General features: G+C 27.6%; 2 protein-coding genes and 1 pseudogene across 3 annotated transcripts; all 3 read right to left on the reverse strand.

Moving 5' to 3' along the window:
• Positions 1-365: 365 nt before the first annotated feature.
• On the reverse strand, positions 366-2,134 carry LOC124831275 (LOB domain-containing protein 39-like). 2 transcript variants are annotated; one of them, XM_047305211.2, is made up of 2 exons: positions 1,810-2,134; positions 366-894 (listed from the first exon to the last, which is right to left on the reverse strand). In XM_047305211.2, exons 1-2 carry the CDS (start codon positions 1,991-1,993, stop codon positions 596-598), a joined length of 483 nt encoding a protein of 160 aa, XP_047161167.1. In that variant the 5' UTR covers positions 1,994-2,134; the 3' UTR covers positions 366-595. The 2 variants fall into 2 exon arrangements, with proteins under 2 accessions (XP_047161167.1, XP_047161166.1); XM_047305210.2 differs by having other exon boundaries at positions 367-921.
• Positions 2,135-7,732: 5,598 nt separating this feature from the next.
• On the reverse strand, positions 7,733-8,729 carry LOC124831268 (zinc finger protein ZAT6 pseudogene; annotated as a pseudogene).
• Positions 8,730-17,429: 8,700 nt separating this feature from the next.
• LOC124831274 (uncharacterized) lies at positions 17,430-19,790 on the reverse strand. Its single transcript, XM_047305209.2, has 5 exons — positions 19,107-19,790; positions 18,254-18,499; positions 18,099-18,164; positions 17,913-17,978; positions 17,430-17,800 (listed from the first exon to the last, which is right to left on the reverse strand). The coding sequence occupies exons 1-5, from the start codon at positions 19,704-19,706 to the stop codon at positions 17,702-17,704; spliced, it is 1,077 nt and encodes a 358-aa protein (XP_047161165.1). The 5' UTR covers positions 19,707-19,790; the 3' UTR covers positions 17,430-17,701.
• Between the last annotated feature and the right edge of the window lie 2,747 nt (positions 19,791-22,537).

Consider the following 22,537-nt stretch of genomic DNA (forward strand, 5'->3'; position numbering starts at 1 on the left):
ATACCTACACTCTAATACACTTCCAAGGTGGCCTATACCCTAAAAAATAATTATAATTATGATCATATAAATATTGTTCCATTTGTTTGGAGAATAAATTCTGGCATATAAACGCATCAATTGCACGACAAAATATTCGGATAAAAGAAAAAATAGTCTCCAAAAAATGTTCTGTTTTTTTTTTTAATTTTAATTAATTTAAAGTTCTTGTTCTTATTATTTGATTAAATATCAAATATTACCTAACAAATAAAAGGTATAAGTTTTTACCGAACTCAAATTGAATTTACATATACTTACTTTTTATTTAATTTTTATTCTATTTATCTATATTTATTCCACTTATAATATATTTATTTCTCTCAATTATTTTCACAAGTTCATCATTGTGGAAATAAATCTTAAAAGTATGAACAATCCATACAAAAATTAACATGCTCCTAATTATTTTTCTTTTATGAATTACTTTTTCTTTATTTCGAAAATCAAAGATTAACTTTTTCAACCACTGAAATTTATTTTAAGAATTGATATTTTTTTAGTAAAATTCCAAAGTTTCTCATGATAATGCCAACATGTATAACCCCTTGTTATCTTACATGAACAAATTTAAGATCTGATTTTTCTTGTGACCACCGTAACGCACCGTTTCCTGTTCCTCTGCTCTGTTCATCAAACTTGACGAGTTCTCGTTCATCTCCCTCGCATCATGTTCCAATCTTAGTGGCCGGAAAGGGCGGCGTATACCAGTGGAAGCTCCAGCCACTGCATCCGGCTGCGCTCGAAGAACGCCTCCGGCGAGCACGGTCTCCACAGCGGCCTCACACAGGTGCCAGTTTCCGCTGCACAGAAGTCCCACGGCGCCGTTCACCGGATTTACCGTTCTCCCGCACCCTTCAAACAGCAGAGACTGAAACAATGCTGATAATAAAGAATAACAAAAAGAATAAAACAAATATCTCTAAAGCAAATTCAAGATATACTTTGATTCCTAAAAATGAAAAAGTTAATCATTTTATAGTATGTATTTTTTTTTCTATTTTTAGAATCATTTTCTATTTTTCTTCTTCTATTTAATAGCGTCTTTACTAAAACTTTGAGTAAAAAATGCATTAAAAATTATAAAACAACACAGTTTGACTATCTGAATTATATAGTATAGGGCACAATGAGAAGTAAATTTTTGTATTAAAATTTTTAAAAAAATACTTTTAACTCTTTTTAATCACACTACCAATATTTACCTTTTTTTTTTTAATATAACTAAAAAGTTTGAGATGTTGTAGTAAAGAAGGTGGTGCAAGGCAGGGAAAAGAGTGAAGTTAAGGAAAAAGTGAACAAGGAAAGAAGAAAAAGAACATAAAGATGAAAAAAATATCATGTAATTGTTGTTTTAATTTTTAATATAATTGCTCTAAACATAATTAAAAAAATTTAGATGACAAGTTGATCTCTGGATAGTATAAATTTTTATAAAACAACAGTAAAAACTCTAAAATTAAAAATTAAAAAGAGAATCACACAAACCTTAATCACCTCTTGAATTATACATATCTCAAAATATATTTACTCAAACAGATACGTAATGTTGATCAGACATATCCAAGGACTGGTTTATATATACCTAATTCCAAAGAATAAAGTTGATCTATATATATATATATATTAATAAATTTATATGAAATTAGGAATTAAACATCCTTAAATAGAGTATTTTTTGAAACGTAGAGAAGCAGAAAATCTGAACACAAGTGTAGAATGAAAGAATGAGAGTACAGTAGAAGGTAGTAGGTTAGGTGTTTGGATTACCAGGTCTTCTGGTTTGGGGAACAGAAGCAATGAAGGACATTAAATCGGTGCGGCCGAAGAACTTAGCAAGGAAAAGAGTGGCATGTCTTTGCGATTCAGCGGATTCGATCCATTGCAGACACGACCTCAAAGGACATGTTTCACTGCAACCTTTTCGCAGCACTCGACAACCGTTGCAACTCATTTCACAGATTGTTTCCTCTGATGTCTTGTTTGGGTTTTCTTCCGAGTTTTAGCAGACGATTCGTTTTTTGTGTCAGCACTTTACTTGCTGTGTGATTAAGGAGCGTGGGAAAGCGGAAAGGAGTTAGAATTAGGGAATAACTAACTCGGGTTGAGTTTGATTTTCATGGTGCTTTTTTCTGTGGGTTAGCTTCTTTCTTTTTTAACTCATAAAGTATTATTTAATTTTATAAATTAAAAAGGTTAATGCTTATTATATAAAAATTAATTTATAAGACTTTATTGTTTGTTGTGATGATGAGGAATAAGAAGTGTTTTCTCAGACTTTTCACATGCCTCCATTCTTATTTCATTTTATTCTTCTAATGGATTCAAATTACATTTTTCTCTATCTGGGTCGTTGAAGATGCTACTGGCCCACTTATGCAGGCCAGTTTCAATTTTCTTTAAGGCCCACTATTTTGCCCTTTTTTATATCACCACCTCTATCTTTTTGTTTCTCACAAAATTCTAATTTTACCCCTCTCTTTGCCCTCGTCTCATTTTTTTCAAACATCTTTCTTTTATAGACACTAATATTTATTTTTCATGAGATTTTGTATTTCTATTGTTTCTTCCCTAACACCGTTCTGTTATTTTTAACTAAAACTAGTTTTCATTAAAAATACTTTTGTAGAAAAAAAAAATACTAAAATAAAGTGATGGAAAGATCAAACAAACAAGGATGTGTCAATATTATTGGCCTTATTGTCTATCTTTTACGAATCTCATTTTTCCATCACATTTCACCTTCATCGTATCTCATTTGTTTCAACGAAACCTGTAAACGGTAAAAGATACATTCTTCAAAAGTTATCAAAAAAGTGTTCTAAGAAATATGTAGAATACCAGAAGAAACTCCCAGAAGTAACCAAGGGAAAATGAAGATTTTAATTATTTTTTTTCATTTTAATTCTCACAGTAATAGGTTACTTTTAAAATTGTAAGATTTTATAAAGTTAATACTTTATTAAATTTTTATTTGATTAGGATGAAGAAAACATAAAACAAAATATTTTTTATCTTTATGATATATAATCTTAAAATAATTTTTATGTTTCTCTATTAATTTTAAACACTGTAAATTTAAGTAGTTTTAACTTATATTTTATTAAAAAGTTTTGTTCAAATTTGCTTAGTATATTTTAAATTGATTTTTACTATTAAATATGGTTATTATTTTTGTTTTTCTATTTTCAATTCATCCATTAAATCATTTTTCTTTTAACTTGTTAGTCAGTTTATCTTTTCGAGAAACAAATTAAAAATATTATAAAGAGAACAAGTTAAACTATAAATTGAGAAAAAAAAATATCAATCACGTTGTTGATAACAAAATACTTAAATAAAAGAAAAACATTTTTAACAGCTACTTGAGTATATTAATTAATTTTGTGATTTTTTTTAAAGTATTTTACATTTTGATAGACAGAATATATGAAAGCAATTAAAGAAAGAAAATGAAAGTTGATGGGTTAAATATGGTGAAGTAGCAGAGGAAGGAAAGGTGTGTGTGGATTTGAAGACAAAAGAGATGCAAATATGAAATGGACGGCATCACAGTATGGAGACAGAAGCACACTCTCATAAAACGTGTTTTTGAGGTCCAACGTCCAAACAACTTAAGGAAGAAGTGCGTTGTGTTGTGTGTTCTTCAGTGGTCATTATACAAGCCACCTGTAATGTAAAGGAAATGAGTGGATGCCAACCTTTTACTCACAAAAATGCAATATATCATTTTTAAGAGTATGGTATGGAGAGTAATAACCTTTTTTTTAATAGATTTATGAAAAGGAAATTTTTAACCAATAATAATTGCATCTAATCATATATTTTTACCTAATGTAAAATGTATAGCATAATTTTATATTAATTTTTAATAAATTTATAATTTAATTTATCATTAAAAGAATGTGGAAACAGGTTTGAGTTTGTTATGTAAATAATAAAATTAACTGCACAAATGTGATTTTAAGAAGACTTTAAATATATTTTTGTTATTTTTCCTGATCTAGTATAAGTTATATTTCAAAAAATTTATAATTAATTTGACACCTCATCATATCTTAATATTATTTAATGATAATTACAAAAATAATTTTATAATAATTATATCCTTAATTATAAACTTAACATACAATTTTATAATTTTAACTAGTCTGATAATTATCTTAATATATATAAAATTTACGAAGTTTAATATTGACATCTTCATGTTTTCTTTCAAAAAATTATAATTTTGGGATATGGAATTTTACTTTCTCAACTCATTTAATTGGATTGAGTTTTCGTTAGAAATCAAATTCATCTCAAATGATTGGTTCTTTTTAGTATTATAACTTTCACGATTTGTTTTTTAAATCATTTTATTATCTTAATGTTTATTTCAGATCTTTTCATAGTTTATTTATATATATATATATATATATATATATATATATATATATATATATATATATATATATATATACTCTCATATACTATTATAAGTATTAATCAGTTACATATATATCCATCATCACATAATCCTAAACATATTCTTACATTATAATAAAGTTAATTCTTATAAAATGATTTAGATAAAATTTAATTACTTCTTTTAAAAATATTATAAGTATTAATCAGTTACATATATATCCATAGTCACATAATCCTAACCATAATTCTTCAAATTATAAAACTAGATAAAAAAAACAAGTTTATTATTACCTGATTAAAAGAAAACATATTCTTACATTATAATAAAGGTAATTCTTATAAAATGATTTAGATAAAATTTAATTACTTCTTTTAAAAATATTAAATTCGACCACCTCTTTCTTAATAAGTTTCACACACGATGAAAGTGGTCAAAAGTATAAAATCTATTAAAACTATATATTATGTAAGAGAAAGATAATGGTAATTTATCATCAAAAGTTAACAGAAAAATATTGTTCTTATTGAAATTTCACCATAAGTTCTTATCGAAGATAACAATTTGCTTATGTGAATCACTCTTATTTAAAATTATCATGCAAAGGTCATAGAAATTCCATTGCGTCTTTAATTAATAATTAATGAATCCGCGTTTTTGTTGTATTTGACGTGGGAATAAAGAAAGAAAACATAGTTAAAAAAATGTGCATAGAAAACAGCCAAAAGATTCTTTAGACTGTTTTTGTTCCAATGTACATAGAGAGATTCTTGGAAATGTAATTATTTGAAAAGAAATAATAGATGGGTGAAAGTGTTTTTTAATTATAGAATATTAATTTATTTTCTCTTTTTAAATATGGTTATTTTAACTAGTCTCAGCATGAAAAATAAGATGATGATTATGAAAATAAAAATATTATAAAACCAACCAGTTTTAGTAAACCAATGTTTTGTTAAATTTAAAAAGTTCGATAATATAAATTAAATGAAAATAAAACCATGTTTAAGTTATTTATTTATTTATTTCTTTAGAATATAATAGTGTAATAGATAATAGATATATTTGTTTATTGATAAGTAAAGTAGAACGCCGCCTTAAGCAGATAGAGGAAGATTGGAGTAACCTGGACATCGTTGGTGGCAGTTGGAGGGTAGGTGTCTGCTTCTAACTTAGTGGACCACATTACTGTTCTCTTTTTAACTGCTAAATTTAATGTTTTTCCTTTTTTCGATGAAAGCTTTGCTTATCTATAATGAAATAAGTATATTTATTCATTAAAATAATAGTAGATATTCCCTAATAGTTTATATATATCTAATTGGATTATTTTGCTGTAAAAAAAGATACACTAGATTTTCTTAATTCTAATAAAAAAAATTGTTTTACTTTTTCTTTCTTTATAACTTAACATGTAAAAATTTCCTTACAATATAACTCCTTTTGATAACCTCAATTGATTAGATACATTTCTAATTATTGACTATAATTAAATAACTTAACATGTAAAATAATCACTCTCTTAATTTGTTTGTTTAAAACAAATAAGATTTATATAATTAAATATATTTCATATATATTCTAAATAAAAAGTATAAAATTTATATAACAAAAAGTGAGTTGTTTGTTTTTTATCATAATAATCAACTCATCTCAATATATTCATAGAATCATATATTAAAACTTAAAATTTATCAGAACAACATCTATATTGAAAAGAATATACAGCAAACAGTGATAACAAGAAAGAAATTTTACCAACATATCTCCAAGTTTAACTTATAATGCTGGTAAGTTTGTTACTTTACAGATGTAAGTAATAAATTTGATTGTTAAGTATATATACAATAAAACCAATACTAATCATAGAGAATACACCAATAATTTTTTTTATTGCAAATATAGTTATTTATAATTAATTTTTAAAATAAAAGATTATAAAAGGAAATTGATATATTAAATATTAGATCTGATTGGAGGAGAAACAATGCACAGATAAGAGAGATTATATAATAAGAAAAAATGAATGCTTATTTAAAAATAAAAAAAATGATTTAGTAGATCTAATAGCATCCATAGCCTAATCAAGTTTAATTGGAGTCTTAATCCTGAAAAATTACGTGACACCACTAACTTTTTCTTCACTGACTTCTAGATCTATACATTATTAAACATCCTGAATTGGCATGCCATATAATGTGATTTATTCCTAATCTTGTTCAAGAAGTGAAAAGTTTAAAACGTGTGTTGACCGGAATTAGAAAAAACGTGCGAACATGGAGAAGGTGAAGATCCACGCGTCGAGTCCTATTTAGTAAATTGGAAAGAAACATGGTAGTATGAACAAGAAAGGATTACTTTGTCCTCTATTATGCAAAGAGAGTTAGAGGTAAAATTGGGTACGTCGTTAATTTTCTAACTTCAAGAGATAATGTCTCTTGCTCCAATTCTTAGTACTTTTTTTTTCTACATCATTCCATGTAAAAGAAAACCTCATATCCATGTCTTACCTAATACGCACACAGGTAAAACGAATCAAACCACAAATTATTGTTAATGACACTTTGGCATTTAGCAATGTTAGGACCATTTGCATTCAATGCATTGGATATAAATGCGAGTAAATAAATGAACAGAGTCAACTATCATTTTTAATTAATTTACAAATGTAATATATTAAAAAAATACATAATTGAACATATATAAGTATTTAATCACAATGTGTAAAATGCTCAAACCTCATGCTTATCTATAAACCATACTTTATACACCAAACATCCTTCAAATAATTTCATGCTATATTTTATAACAGAAAAGTTACTGTGATATTTTTTCTCTCAAAATTATTCTCTTAATATAAGGAGGACGATGCATGCACTTACATGCGTGAAACGCAATACAATTTAAGTGTACAGACAGCGTGTCCGTGTTTGGTTCCGCGTTTTCTTGCATCTTTGATGTGAAAATTCAAAGCTATAAATACACGTTTGGCCTTAAGTTAGAAATTGACGTGATTTTAACTGGAAATGAAACCAAACAGCTTCTAATTCTTCAAGTGGTCACTGACTCAACTTCAAATTAGATCCACATTAAATATATTAATTATTGGGCACCTTGAAAATGAATGAATCGGTGTTGAGTTCCACTGACAATGAGAAAGATGCAAATCGAGGATTCAACTGAAATTAACAATGAGACACTATGCCCACCACTTGCTGGCGGACCAAATTAGATAAATGTATTTTTGATTATTTTCAATTATATAAAATTATCGAATGGAATAAATGAATAAATAAATAAATTGAATTGAAAATCTGCAGCGTAGAAAGTACAACCTAAACAGGAGAACTGGCCCTGTAAGATCCAACAAAACTCCAAGCACTATATACAAAATCAAGTAATAGCACTCAAAATTCTCCCAATAATTGGAAAATCAAGATAAACAAAAATCATGTCATAAAGAGAAAATTCAACCCAGTTTTACTGAAATTGAGGGATTTCAATTTTGGGAATCACAAAGAGACGCTGCTTCTTCATCACAGGGTGAGGGCTCTCCACCTCGTCTTCTCCCACCTTCGTTGAAAATTCGGGAAAAGCCGGGATATTGAGATCAAAATCACGGTGGTGGGGGTGGTGGCCGTGACTCACGGTGTGAGTGGACCCCACAGAGGCGGTTACCACACTGTTTCCGTTACCGTTATTACCTTCGTAGTGACAACGTTTGTGTCCACCGAGAGCCTGTCCGGTGGGGAAGGACTTGTGGCAGATGGAGCACTCGTGGGCACGACCGCCTCCGGCGGTATTGACGGTGCTGGTGGCGGTGATGCCAGAGGAGGTGGGCTGGTCGTCGGGCAAGGCGAGTTTACGGTGGCTGGCCTTGTGTCCTCCGAGAGCTTGGTAAGAGGGAAAGGTTTTGTCACAAACAGAGCATTTGTAGGTGAGCTTGGAGGAAGGATCTGGGGTGGGTAGTTGTGGCGGTGGTGAAGCGGTGATGTGGCGGTGGGTTGGTGTGGGATCGGTGGCGGTGGCGGCGCCGCCACGAGCGAGCATGATGAGGCAGAGAGCGAGATACTCTTCCTCGGAAGGGTGGTCGCGGGAACGCTTGGAGCGCTTGCGTTTTGCCCATGGGATGGTTGGGTCGTGAAAAGGGAAAGACGGAGTGGTTGCTGTGGGTGAGTTGAGAGCTTGGAGAGCCATGTGAGTGAGTGAGTGTTTGATAGGATACGAATAAGAGAAAGAAGAATGAAAAGAATTGAAGGTGTGAGAGTGAGTCAGGAGTGAGAGTGGGTTTGGTGTTTTTATAAGGAGAGGAAGAATTGAAGGAAGTTGCGTGACGAGAGTGGTGTGGTGTGCAAGGTAAGATTTTAAATATAAAATCATTTATTTAAGTTGTTTATTTTGGAAATAAAAGATAGAAAAAGAGGTCGATTATAGTGGAGCACGTTTTGGGGAGTTTCTTGGTGGGCAAGAGTGAGCTGAGGTGGGTCAATGAGGTGTCACTGTGGGAGTGTGAGAGTAGACTGCTTCCAAATTCAAAGCTCCTAGTCAAAATCTAAAACAGAGAAACTTCCACCCAAAACAGACTTCTTCTTTCTATACAGCAGCCTCCACACGTAAGCTCTACTTACTATTTACACACACTGTTTCTTGAAATACATTCAAATTACATTTTTTTTATTTAAATAATTTCAAAAAAAAATCAAATCTATTTATTCACTTTCTTTCAAATCTTTTTTCCAATCTAAACAAAACCGTAAACTCCGATCTAAAGACAGCCGTAAAGAATCTTCAACCGAACCATACTTTTCTTTGTCAACATCTTTTCGGCCGACCTTTAAAAGCTCTGTTATCTTGCAATTTGGAAACTCATCGTTCATTCTTTTTATTTTTCTTTTTTTTCTTTTACTTCTTCAACCTCTCTCTCGTTTCATATTCGACACTCCATGTCGGAATTTACATCACAGAACATTTTCGCTTTCTTTAATTCTCACAGACTTTTTCGTAAGCTCTGACTTACTACTAGGTTAACATTTTAACATTTCAACATACTTTTTTACTATAAATTATGTTGTTAGATTTATTTATAAATGAATAAATTATCTAGGTAATTTATTTCAATTTTAAATATTCATATAATATATTAAAATAATATTTTTTTAGTTTTAAGTATATTCTTTTTATAAATGGGCTCTCCTAAATTTTAACCAATTCCTCAATTATCAAATATTTTATGATAATTTATTCTTTTTTGTGCTTGATTATATTTGTATTTCCATGACATTCTTAAGATGATGTTACTTATATATTATATTATGTTGTATTGTATATCAGTAATTCTATATGTGTAATGAGAGTACAATTATTGCTTTTGATGAGCTCATAAAAAAAAAACCTGGAAGTTTGTGTTATTAAAACGATATCATTGATAAGCAAAAGTAAATATAGTGATTATTTTAACTGTACTAATACTTAAAAGTTTTCTTATTTGATTGATTTACATATAAATATACATTAATCATGTCATGATAGAAATTAGACATAATTTATAAAAGCCCAGTTGTCTTATTGTCTTGTCCCTGAACTGATTTAAAGTTGCAATCTTGTGCACAATAATTTAAATATAACGTGTTATTGTGTCTTAACATGTAATATTATAATGTTTATTGTTATAATTATAAAAATAACTATCAAATAACATTTTGGAGATATCCAACTACTATGATGTTTTAGAAGAAGAAAAATACAATTAAAATTTCTTTCATCAAGAAATACCCAGAATATCACTGTATTATAGATATCATTATCAAATCACTTGTTGGATTTTTCTTGTCAATTTAAAGAAAGATGTATGTGAAACATGATATTTATCTGAATTTTAAATGGTACATAATTTTGTAATGGTAATCTGAAAATGAATAAAACTAGCATATATACCTAAAACTTAATAATACTTATTTTTTTTATTTTCAAAGTTATATGATTAAAAAAACATGAAAAAAAATATTAAATATGAGATGTTTGGTGTATGAGGCAGTATGATGTGGTATGTTCTTAGAGAGGTATAGAAAAAAAGAGGAAGGAAGAAGCATCTAGATGTTTGTGTACTGTGTGGGTTGAATATGTGTCACTAAAACACAAGTTGAGTAGAGTGTAGCATCCTCTCACCTAACACAACATTAACCATGTGTGAGAGAATATAAGAAAAAAAGGGAAAAAAATAATTGAAGATTTATTGGTTTGTTTTTTCTTCATGAAATTCTTTTTTTAGGAGAAATATTTACTAAGATGTTGTGAGTTCATCTTTCTAAAATGATCTAAAGAATCAAATTTATTTAAATATATATACAACATCGTCAAAATGAGACTCAACACAATATAACTAACACAATATAACTTTGTGTGAGTTGTTTCTCACTTAAATCATTTACAGATTTGTTTGATTTTTTATATAAAACATACAAACATTAAAATTTTATAATTAATATTTATAATCCTAAATTATTTTATATCTTTTTATATTTATTAATTTCTTAGTAAAAATTAAAATTAACTCTTTTAAATTTTACTCTAATTTAATCTTTCAATTAAAAAAAACATAAATTTAACTTTTTTTAACTAAAATTTTATTAAGATAATTTATTAAGTTTATCTGTTTTTTCAAATGTATTTATAACTTAATATTAAAGTTAAAATTGTAAAATAATATAAATATTATCATAAAATATTTAAAATATTAATAAAATTAATAAAAATAAATTAAGATAAATTAAAATATTAAATTTACAGAATTTTAAATTAAAAACTAAATTAAAGCTTCATTTCCATTTTTGTTAAAAGTTACGAAAAACACATATTTTATCTAATAATAAACTCATCTATCCTTGTTTACATTTGTCACAAACTTTATGAGTATCAATGCATGAATTCGTCACTACCATTATTTGATATAAATCTTTTGCGCTCTAAAATGGATAAATATAAGTGTATCATACATACCCACGGTTCAAGAAAGACAACGTATGATCAACCTAACCGGACGGGTCATTAAGATCATGATCAAGATAAGCTGCAATTAAAGCTACTGGGTTAAAATTGGACCGTGATTAATTTTTCACTAATCTCAAGCCATGGCAAAAACTATAAATACAGGCCAAAGGTAAGTGGTAGGTATGTTGCATTTACTGCACATTTATTATTGTTCTATTAAATTACTGAATGATTCACATACTGACTTTGGCATCGAATGATCTTTGATAAGTTTTTTCCCTAGCGGAAGAGGAAGACAACGAAGTTTGAAGCAAGACCAAACGATAAAAAGACAAAATGTAAAGATATCCAATTACTCAACTCACAACCAAAACAATAAAAAATCAATAAAAGAAATTTATGCATCATTAATTAAAAAGTAATTAATGTAGCTGACAGTGTGCATAGTTTAATGAATGAGACATAAAAGGGTGGGCCGAGCAACAAGAAGTCCCAATTTCATTCCTGGAAAATTCCATCTTTTAAACTTTAGCGTGTAGAAAGTAAAAACTGAAAAGAAAACTTTATGAATTGGAAAGCTACCAGAAGCATCTGTTATAGTTAACTCACTTCTTCTTTCTTCCTTCTCCACCAATTTTCAACTATCTATTGTGTGAATCACTTTAGAGTGAAATATTTAATATTAAGTTTAAAATAGATAAATAAAATTATATTATAGCAACCTTATTTATTATTTAAAATAATAATTCAATTGGTTAACAAATAAGTAATTAATTAATGTAATGGTAAAACTTTTTAACCTTTAAAGAGATCGAAATCAAGATTGTGTTCACTTGTGATACTCATTCGTGTTCGTTTTCAATAATTTAAAGGCAACGAAATAAGCAGATTTGCAAAATACATTATTTTTTCAATCTTGCTTGAATGGAGATGATGGGAGAATGTGATATAAAGTTTTACCATATTACTCTCATCAAAATCACGTTGATTATAAATGCATTGTTAAGTTTTAGCAGTAGAAATCGATCGTAGATAAAATGGAATTGATTATATGTAGTTTAACAATAATAAAATAAGTGTTGTATGTTCATAAAACCAAAATAAAATAATAATTGACAAAAAACCATTTTCATATTAAAAAAAGTTAACAAAATATTGTGAATGTAGAAAAGATGCATGGAAAAAGTATATATATATATATATATATATAAATGATAATAGTAATAATTAATAATTAATAATAATAAATAATATTATTAATAGCAATAATTAATAATAATAATAATATATTAATTTTGATTATAAAGGTAAAATTGTAATATTATATTTTAATTTATTAAAATTTTATTTTTTATCTATATCGTACTTAAATTACTCATAAACTTTCATAAACTTCATCTCAAATCCATCTACATTCATCTCTAAATCTCTTAAAAGAAATACAAAACTTTAACTCCAAATTTATCAATTAACTCATGCTCAAATCTATTTTCACAAAATAAACTTGTTAATAAGATCTAAACAAAAATTTACTCATATTACATAAACTAAAGATATATTTTATTTATTTAAACATAAACATTTACATACTTATCCGTTACTATACAAAATATCTCATAGGAAGCATAATTGTAAAAAATATTTATAACTATCATTTAAGCCCTTAGTTTATGAATTGACGCTCTCTTCCTCTAAAATTAAATGTTATTTTTATGACTCAGGAATTTTTTTAAAAGTCTCACTCTTCAAAGTCTCATATAAAGTGGGTTGGAGCAAAGTTAGGATAGGATGGTCCCAAAAAAATAAATTATTTCATTTATTTTTAGTTATTTCTTTCATTTGTTTTGCAATATCTTTATCAGTTTCCATGTTTTAAATTTTCTTTTTCTTTTTCACTTCAAACATCTTTCTACAATATTGAATATTTAAGAAAAATTCTATTTTAAGAATTTTATTACACAAGTAGTTTTTTATTATTTAATAAATAAAAATATTTTTTGATAGAAATTAGTGTAATAATTATTTTATACTGATTTTGAAAAATATAAGTCAATTTATATATATATTTTTTAATCATGAAAACTTATTATTCCTAAAAAATATATAAATATTGGTTTTATAAAAATTTATTCAAAATAATGTTTTAATTGTAAGAATATTTTAGATACATAATTTCATTATTTTCAAAAATTAAAAATATAATATATGACAAGTTTGTTTAAGGTTTAAAATAAAATAATTTTAAAAGAAAAAATGTTCAAAATAAATTACTTTTTATAAATTCAAAAATTATTTATATTTAGATGTAATCATAAAAACACATTTTCTTTTAATTTTTATGTTTTTTAAAGATTTTTACGAACTTATTTTAATAAATTATTTAAAAAATATTATACATAAATAAGTTTTTAGCTTATTTTTAATTTTTACATATAAAATATAATAAGCATGTTTTAGTTAAAAAAATAGTATTTTCTTAAACGAATTATCCATAAAAAAAATTAAAAAATTATTATTTTTATATAATATAAACATTTTCATATATTAAAATTGAATAAAAAACACATAATTTTGTAAAAAAGTTTTAAAAAATTAAATGTTAATACGATTGTATAGTATGATTAAATAATGCATAACAAATATAATTAAGTTACAAAATCAATTAAATCAATATGAAAACTTTTAAATTATTTGACTTTATGGACTTTTTTAATACTTTTTTTACTTTTCGAATATTTTTGTCCTAACTCATCTAGAATAGGACCAAATCCTATTAAATGAACTAATTTGATAATTTAGATACTAATAAAAATAAAAATAAAAATATTAAAAAGGTTAAAAAAATTCCCATTTTGCACAGTGTCTAAAACATCAATATATTTGATTTAATAGATAGATGTTTGGTCTAAGATAGATAATAGTGTGATTCTCATTTTCACTAGAGGAACATACTCGTAAGTTTCTGTTGGTCATACATGTAAAAATCTCTTTCATATATTTAATCAATAACTTTGATTACAAAAATCAAACCTGAAAAGGCTTAAGTCACTGCTTACATAAAAAAACATTGATTAAGATTAGGAACCGCATTAGACCTACTCAAATAATCTATTACCCATTACATGTAAAATATAAAAGAAAAACCAGGACTCAATCAACCACCTATAGTTAAAGAAAAACGTGTGATTTTTCTGGAAAAAATTTCAGTTTTGACAATGAAGGATGCAATTTATTTAAGAGTTTTGAAAAGGCAAAACACGTTTAAAAAATATGATATTTGAAAGGATAATGATATTTTGACAACATTTTTTTAAATATCATCTACGTGTCATTATGTGATTGGTCCAAAATTACTCGACAATCAGTAATAATAATAATCATAAACACCAACATGGATCAATCACATAATAACACGTAGATGATGTTAAAATGTCGTCAAAAAAATATTGTCAAAATATTATTATTCTATTTGAAACCAACCCTTTCTGTCCAATTCAATCACATAAACTATAATAAATAATCTTTCTTTATTTTCATCATTATGGCAAAAACACAAAAAGGTGAGTGAGATGTTAAACTTAATTGAAAAATTTGTGAGTAATTAATAATTTTGTTGTTTAGTGGGTAAAAGCAAATTGCAAAATTAAAAAGTAGGGTGAAGGAGTTGAGGAAGATGATAGAGATGAGTGAGTGATATAATAAATGGATAATAAATGGATATGGTGACGTACATTGAAGCCCACATGAATGTGACATTAGGTCATTGTCATCTTAGCCCAAATAATACTATGGGCCGAGAGAATCTTTTCATACCAAGCTGCCTTTCTTTTTCATGAGGTATCATTTTTATTCTCTTCTACTTGTTACATGAAAATTGAGATAATGATTTAAATTTAATCCGGAAAAAATAAAAAATATATATTATACTAGGAAAATAATATTTGAGAATTGATGAGGTATTTCTTTAGTTTTAATTTCAATGTTTATTTATTTTAAAGTGATTGTGATTCTCAGTTTTTTTTAATGAGATAACAGTGTCTCATTTATAATTCACATCATGATAAATAATGTAAGAATGAGATTATTTTATTAAATAACATATTTATCATGTTTAATTAAATTGCACATTTTTTAATGGAGACTCACATTATTTAAAAGTATTATTATTATTATTGTTATTCATTATTAAGTTATTTACATAAAATACTTGTGTGTGGTAATTCATCTAGTGAAAAGAAAAAGTAACTATGTAGCTAATTAGTATATTTCTCTCAATATTATTTCTTTCATTCATAATCTTAAAATTAATTTTTTTACTTAAAAATAACAAGTTGAATGGTATTTAATGAATACCTTAATCATTATTTTCTCTGCAAAGAATAATCGGGTGATTGGTAAAACAAATAGTTTTTTTAAATAAACCTGTTTTTAAAACAATATAACCTTGTCTCATAAATAAAAAATTGATTTTGATTAGAGTTTAAGTTAAATATAACACTATAAATGAACCTATATAAGATAGATATTTGTAATTACTTATATACTTTAATTATATTTATATTTAATGTGATATGATTTATGTTAATTAAGTTTATAATTTATATACACTGAAACATTGATTTTAAGTAATTGATACATTCTAAATTAAAAATTAAATTCTAAATCATTTATAAATTCGAGTATTTTCGACTGAGTTTTTATTCATTTTATTGGGTACGTCAAAATTTTATATTTTTTTTATTAACTATCATTTGATGGATAGTGCACTTGGATTGACTTAAGTGTTACTTTGCATTGTCATTAATAACCGTGAAAAAGAAAAAGAAAACAATATAATTAAATTTTAAGTTCCATGTAAATTTGAGTATTTTAAACTAAGTCTTTGTTAAAAAAAAGTTAATTGTATGTTTAAATTACTTATATTGTTCAATTGAATTCTTACTAGTATCATGGAACGTAAAAAAAAAAAATTAAAATCTTATTTTTTTTTTATCAAATGACATTGTTTCATATCTATAGGTGATTGATTTCATTTTTGTAATTTTAGAGATTATTTTTATTGTTTTTCACGTTGGGACGCTTGAGACTGCAAAATTAAAAAGTTACATTTCTCTACTTATAAAAAAAGCAGAACCAAAGGATACTCAATTTTAAAACATAAATATTCCAAATACTTAATATAATAAATATATTTAATAAAAATTAATTAAAGATACTTACGATTATGATAAACCTAAAGTTCAAGTGTGATTTCTTATTTTTCATGTTGAGACACGCAATTAGAGACAATACAAGTAATAACCACCTGAACACAGTTGACAACAACTTCACATGATAGTTAATCAATTGAAAAGTATAAAACTTTTGGATAATCAATAAAATGATATTTTTTTAATAAAAACTTAATTAAAAATAATCAAATTTATAAGAAACTTAAAAATTAATTAAATTTAAATAAAATAAAGAAAACGAATTTGATTTAATAGATATTATTTTAATGGTTTGATTGGACAAATATTATCGTGGTTGAAACGAATATGGGAAAATGGATTGTTTTAACGTTTATAAATGATTAAAAAAATCATATATACAAAATGATTATTTAACACACTTAAATATTTTATATTCATTTGATACTTTAAAAAAATACAAAATTTTATATTTTTTAGACTATTTAATGCTTGTATACTGTGTTAAATGAATAAAAAATATGTCGTGATACTATTTCTCTCTACAAAATAAACAGCTCCAGCTTAATTTAATGATTTTTTAATTAAATCATCTTATTTTTAAATATTAAAAGTATGGTGTTATAAAAAACATAATATTTAACATAATGTTAGGTTATGTTAACTAAATTTTTTGAATCGATTTTCAACAAATTGCGTTAGATATTAGTTTCAATTTTAAAAATATGAATACTCAAGAAAAAAAAGAAAATCTTTGTCAAAAATGTAGATTGGTGGTGGAATTATATATAACTTGTCCATTTTGGTTTTACAATGTTCTTTGAACCCAAGGCACCCACCAAATTAGAGCAAAAAGTTGGCTTCCAAATAGTTTAATGATTATCACAAAAAGTCAGAAACAGACCCCACATGATTAATCCTTCTCTATACGAATGAAACTACTATTTTATTCATACTAGTTAACAATGAAAAGTTAGAACAACAATCTTATTTTACACATTTTTTTTCTTCTATGTAGTTGTTTTCCGTTTGTTGTTAAAACGGTAAACATGTCCTCTAAAGTCTACCCTCTTTGATCTCAGAGTGGTAGGGAGTTCTTCATGTTCAAATTGATTCCAATGTCAAGCCCATTATAAGCAAGTGGAGCATACATCCATAGATCATCAGAGCTTAAAAGCTACACCAGAAAAAACCAGACAAAATTGTTACAATTTGATTGTATAAAGGTTAATCTTTCCAAATTTGAAACATGGTTTTCAGTTCTATATCTGCTGTTCTTATGTATATACCTTGATTTGGAGCTGCAAAAATTTCACATAATTCACTGCCTCTTCAAGCATTGTACTTATATCAACCTGCAGTACACACATCCATCCATGAAATCAATACAAAACTCCATTACGCATAAAGTTAGATACAATTTCATATATTTTTTGTCAAATATTAGAAACAAGAGTTAGATCAACATTATTTACCTTGGTTCCATTGGGGACAAGATTCTGTAGGATTCTTAATCGTTCATTTATTCTCTCTCTTCTTTTCTGCAAGATTTAAGAGTGTAAGTGCCATGAAATGAAAAGAGGTTTTGCATTTGAAGTGACTGATTATATGTCTATATATATATATATACCCTTGCATACAGGCTCTGGGGATCTGTTGCTGATCCCCTACTTGCTCTTGTTTTGCCATTTGAGTTGAGAACAGATTTAGATTCTGAAGTAGCTCCTCCAATATTTTCCTTGTTATCATCCTCTGACATGTTACTACTAGAGCTTTGTCCATCTGATCCTGCAATAGTCTCTTCTGCATCTTCCCTATTGCTGTCATGTTTCTGATTCTTCTTGGACCATGTGCTGTTCTTCATACATCCTTGCACCTGATATTGAAACACACAAGATTGTTATAAATTTGCACCTTCTATGTAGACCAAATATTAAGTTTTGATCAATTTTAGCCTAAAATCACATAAACATGACTCTAATCATTGATATTTGAAAATGCTAATCTTTATTATGCAATTTCAAGGATTGATAAAGTACTTCAATTTTATATGCACTTTATGAGTCTTTCCGAGAGATTAATCTCACTTTTTCATTTTCATCCAATATAAAACTTAAATGATTAAAGTCAATCATCAGAATAAAAGGTGATAGATTTTTTTTCGAAGAAAAATTACTTAAGGAAAGATTATATAAAATGTGATTTCGATCCAATTTATACAAAGAATTGACACCATCTTCCATCCAAAATCTTATGAGAGTGGCTTTATGGGTTTTCTCTCTCTAGTGATGTTCAACTTTTTAATTTCTGTCAAATGTGAAATTTAACACTCATACTTAAATTCCTAATAACACTAAGTGAGAAAATTTTACATCATTAATCAATCAGACATTGTTGTTAGTATGACGTTTAAGTAGTTAATGTAATAATCATTTGTAATTTTGGAAACTAATTTAGCTTGAGAAATCAGAGACAAAACTTACATCTTCTAAAACACGAGCTTTTTTCTTGTGATTCTCTGATCTGTTGTTGATTTTACCTTCAGCAGGAACATCAAGCCTCCTCTTGGAAGGAAAAACAACAGGTCCAATTTGATTGCATTCGAAATTCTCCAATCTGTTACTTGCCAAATCTTCACACAGCTTCACACTCTCCTGGGTTGCTATGTTAGCAAGAGATGGAGCAAAAGGGGCAAAATGTTTCTCATCCAAGGAATATACACATGCATTATCTGCTAACATATGATCAGGGTAACAAAAATAATAGTTTGAGCTACCCGGATTGGCAATGAAGACAGTGTCATCACCACTACAATTGCTACTATTACTATAGCTACTTTCCTGAGAAATATACTGCGAAGAATTTGAGTTGTTGTGAGCATCTAAAGAATAAAACATCAGCTCGTTTTCAACAGCTTCAGGAGCAGCACAAAAATTGGCATGCTGTGTTACAATGTTCAGTTCATCTCCCCCACCAAGCAGAAGAGGAAATTCCTGGGTGAAATCATGCTCATGATCCTCAATGCCAAACATTCTGCGAAAGCAATCCCATTCTCCATCAGGGAAGGCTCCAACAGGTTCCATTCTGTTGTGTGTTTAGGAAAAAAGAAAGGCAAAAGGGTTGGTTTTTTTCTTGTGTGGTCCAATGCCACTGCAACGAGAATTGAAGCTAATAAAATGTTGGCTTGGCATAAGCAAAAACAATAGACATATTTATAGTGAATCCCAAGAAAAGTGCTAGTGTAAGCATTGACTTCATTTACAAATAGCATTTTAAATTGGTAATCATTGTGTCATGGATAGGTCCTAATTCTCTGTAACTGAACTCAGGAGTCCACTGAAGGGCAAAGTACAACTCATATGGGACCAAGTTCATGCGTGATAATTTAGAATAATGATAATTTTTGAAGGGCTTTATAAACAGCTTAAGACTGAATAAAAGTGTGCTGAAAACAGCAAAGGGGTCTAAGTAATGATTAATAAGGGTGTTAATTAATGGTGACAGTGATGTAGTTAGGAGTTAGAAGTGGAGTTAACTTAGCATGCGCGTGGTTGAGGTTGAACAACGAACGTGGGAGTCCCATATATCAATATAATAAACGCAAAGGAATTCTGTGAGGGAATAGAAAATTTAAGGTCCATGGACGGCTACATCGTGGGATGATCTCACTTTCTTTAAACCACTTCATGGACCGACACATCAACCGTGTACAACGCTCTTTGTCTCCTTGGTGTAACAAGCTCACCATTGCTTCAATATGTCTGCACCATTTATCAACCAAACATATATACATCTTTTTATGCATTTTTTGTGTTATAAGAAATAAACTTAAAATCTAACTCAATTTTACAAAGATTTTAGTTGATGGAGATCTTTAACACATTCAAAGGGTGAGACTAGATATTAGCACTAGTTCGATCTCAGTCTGATAGAAGTGTCATGATACATGATAGATCCAACAAATAACAAATATCGTTAGAATAAAATTTAGATAAGTAAAACTTTACAACTAATTTTAAAAATAAGTTTGCACACATTTATATATTATAGATTCACTTCTAAGGATGGTTAGGTGGTGATCCCATGTCAACTAAAGATAAGATAAATTTACAGTATATAAATAAGTATAAACTTTATCTTAAAAATCAGTTTTGTAAGATTGAATTAGATGTAAAGTTTCTTTAATTTTGTATTTTTTAACTAGACTTCACCTCTAGTAACTCATGTTTTGTGTTTGGTGAAAATTACTAACGTGAAAAACAAAGTTAGAAACCACATATGCGTGATTGTTCTAATTTAGTCAATGATATCGAGTTTGTTCTCCAACTACGTCGCTGTGTTGTTTTTTCTTGGCCAAGTAGTACTGTCTCTTCATAAACTATACTAAACATATGTAAGGTATTGTTGTCCAATAATAACATAGGCTTGACGTAAAAAGTGTTCAAAAGTTCACTAGAATAACTGTCTGTTAAAACAATCTGAGACTGTGTTTGTTTCTCAGTTTTAACATTAACATCACTGAACAAGGATTTTTCACTTCTGAGAAATGTTGTCACACACCATTATGTTTAAGGATTCCCGTATCTTATATAGTATATAATGATGAACAGAGCGGTTTTTGTTTAGCCTTATTCCAGACTTAGTATCTTATATATCATGTCCTCCAGGCTGTATCGCTTATCTACACTTCGCATATATTATAGCCAAGTTTTATTCTAGGTAGCAGGATTATAATTTCTGCACCTCGTATACATATAATAGTTTGACTAGGTTATGATTAGATATATACCTGGAGTGGTTTTAAACAAAAGCTTGAACAATGCTTTGGAAAAATATGGTTTTCCTTAATAATCTTAGGAAGGTTATACAAAATATAACCGAAAATGTTAATTAACTTAGCAATAGTAGAACAATTTATGTCACAACTAGTCTATGTAGATTAGTAAAGGTTATGATAATCATAGAAAAGCTGTGTATAGAATTAGCAAGCTTAAACCCATAGCCTTGTATATGTTTGGTTGAAAAAACAAAAAGTAAACTATTTTTATACAAGGTGTAAGATGTTTTCATTGGTATAATATTATTAGGCAACTTATTGGAATATGTTGAAAATAGTTTATGGGTATTTCAAACTAATTTCGCTTTTAGTCTAATTTGCCTTCTTATATTTAAACTGCTGTAAGGAAAAGCACAAACGACTGAGGTTGGAAATACCTTTCTTGGAAATGAGGAATGCTCAGTCCCAATTTCCCTTTCTATTTGGATAGCTTAATTTTATTGGCATAAAAAATTAATAAAGGTTAATATTTATTTATACGTTTAATTAGTAATTCGATTTATATATTTATATTTTCATTTATTTATTTTAGTTTTTAGATTTTTCTTTTCTTGTAAATTACAATTTTTTAAAAGAATCCATGCATACTATTTTTTAAAAAACACTCAGTGTATTTTTTTTAAAACTAACCTTTGTTCACTTGAATGAATGGGAGAGATGAGAAGATTTGAGAGGATTTAAAGGTAATTTTTTTTTTGTTTATTTGAGTGGATGTGGAGGTAAGTGAAAATGGATTTAGAAGTAAATTTTTTTAATTTTTCATATCAATCATATCCTACACTAATTCTCAGAGACTTTACTTTCAAGTCCACTCTTGTTTACTTCCAAATCCACTTAAATAAATAACAAAAAATTTACCTTCAAATCCCCTCAATCACTCTCTCCTAAATCCATTCAAGTGAACAAAGCGTAAATGTAGTTAATTTCGTTGAATTAACCTTAACTATGTTTGGATGTTTGGAAGATGTCCAATCTCAAAATTCTATGTTTCAACCCGTTAGTTTTTTTTTCTCCCTTTACCTCCTTCCATTTTCTACTACTTTCCTCTACCATTTTTCTCCGCCTTCCTCCGTCTCG

This window comes from Vigna umbellata, chromosome 1 (genome assembly GCF_029865625.1).
Source record: "Vigna umbellata cultivar VRB3 chromosome 1, Vumbellata_1.0, whole genome shotgun sequence".
NCBI lineage: Eukaryota > Viridiplantae > Streptophyta > Magnoliopsida > Fabales > Fabaceae > Vigna > Vigna umbellata.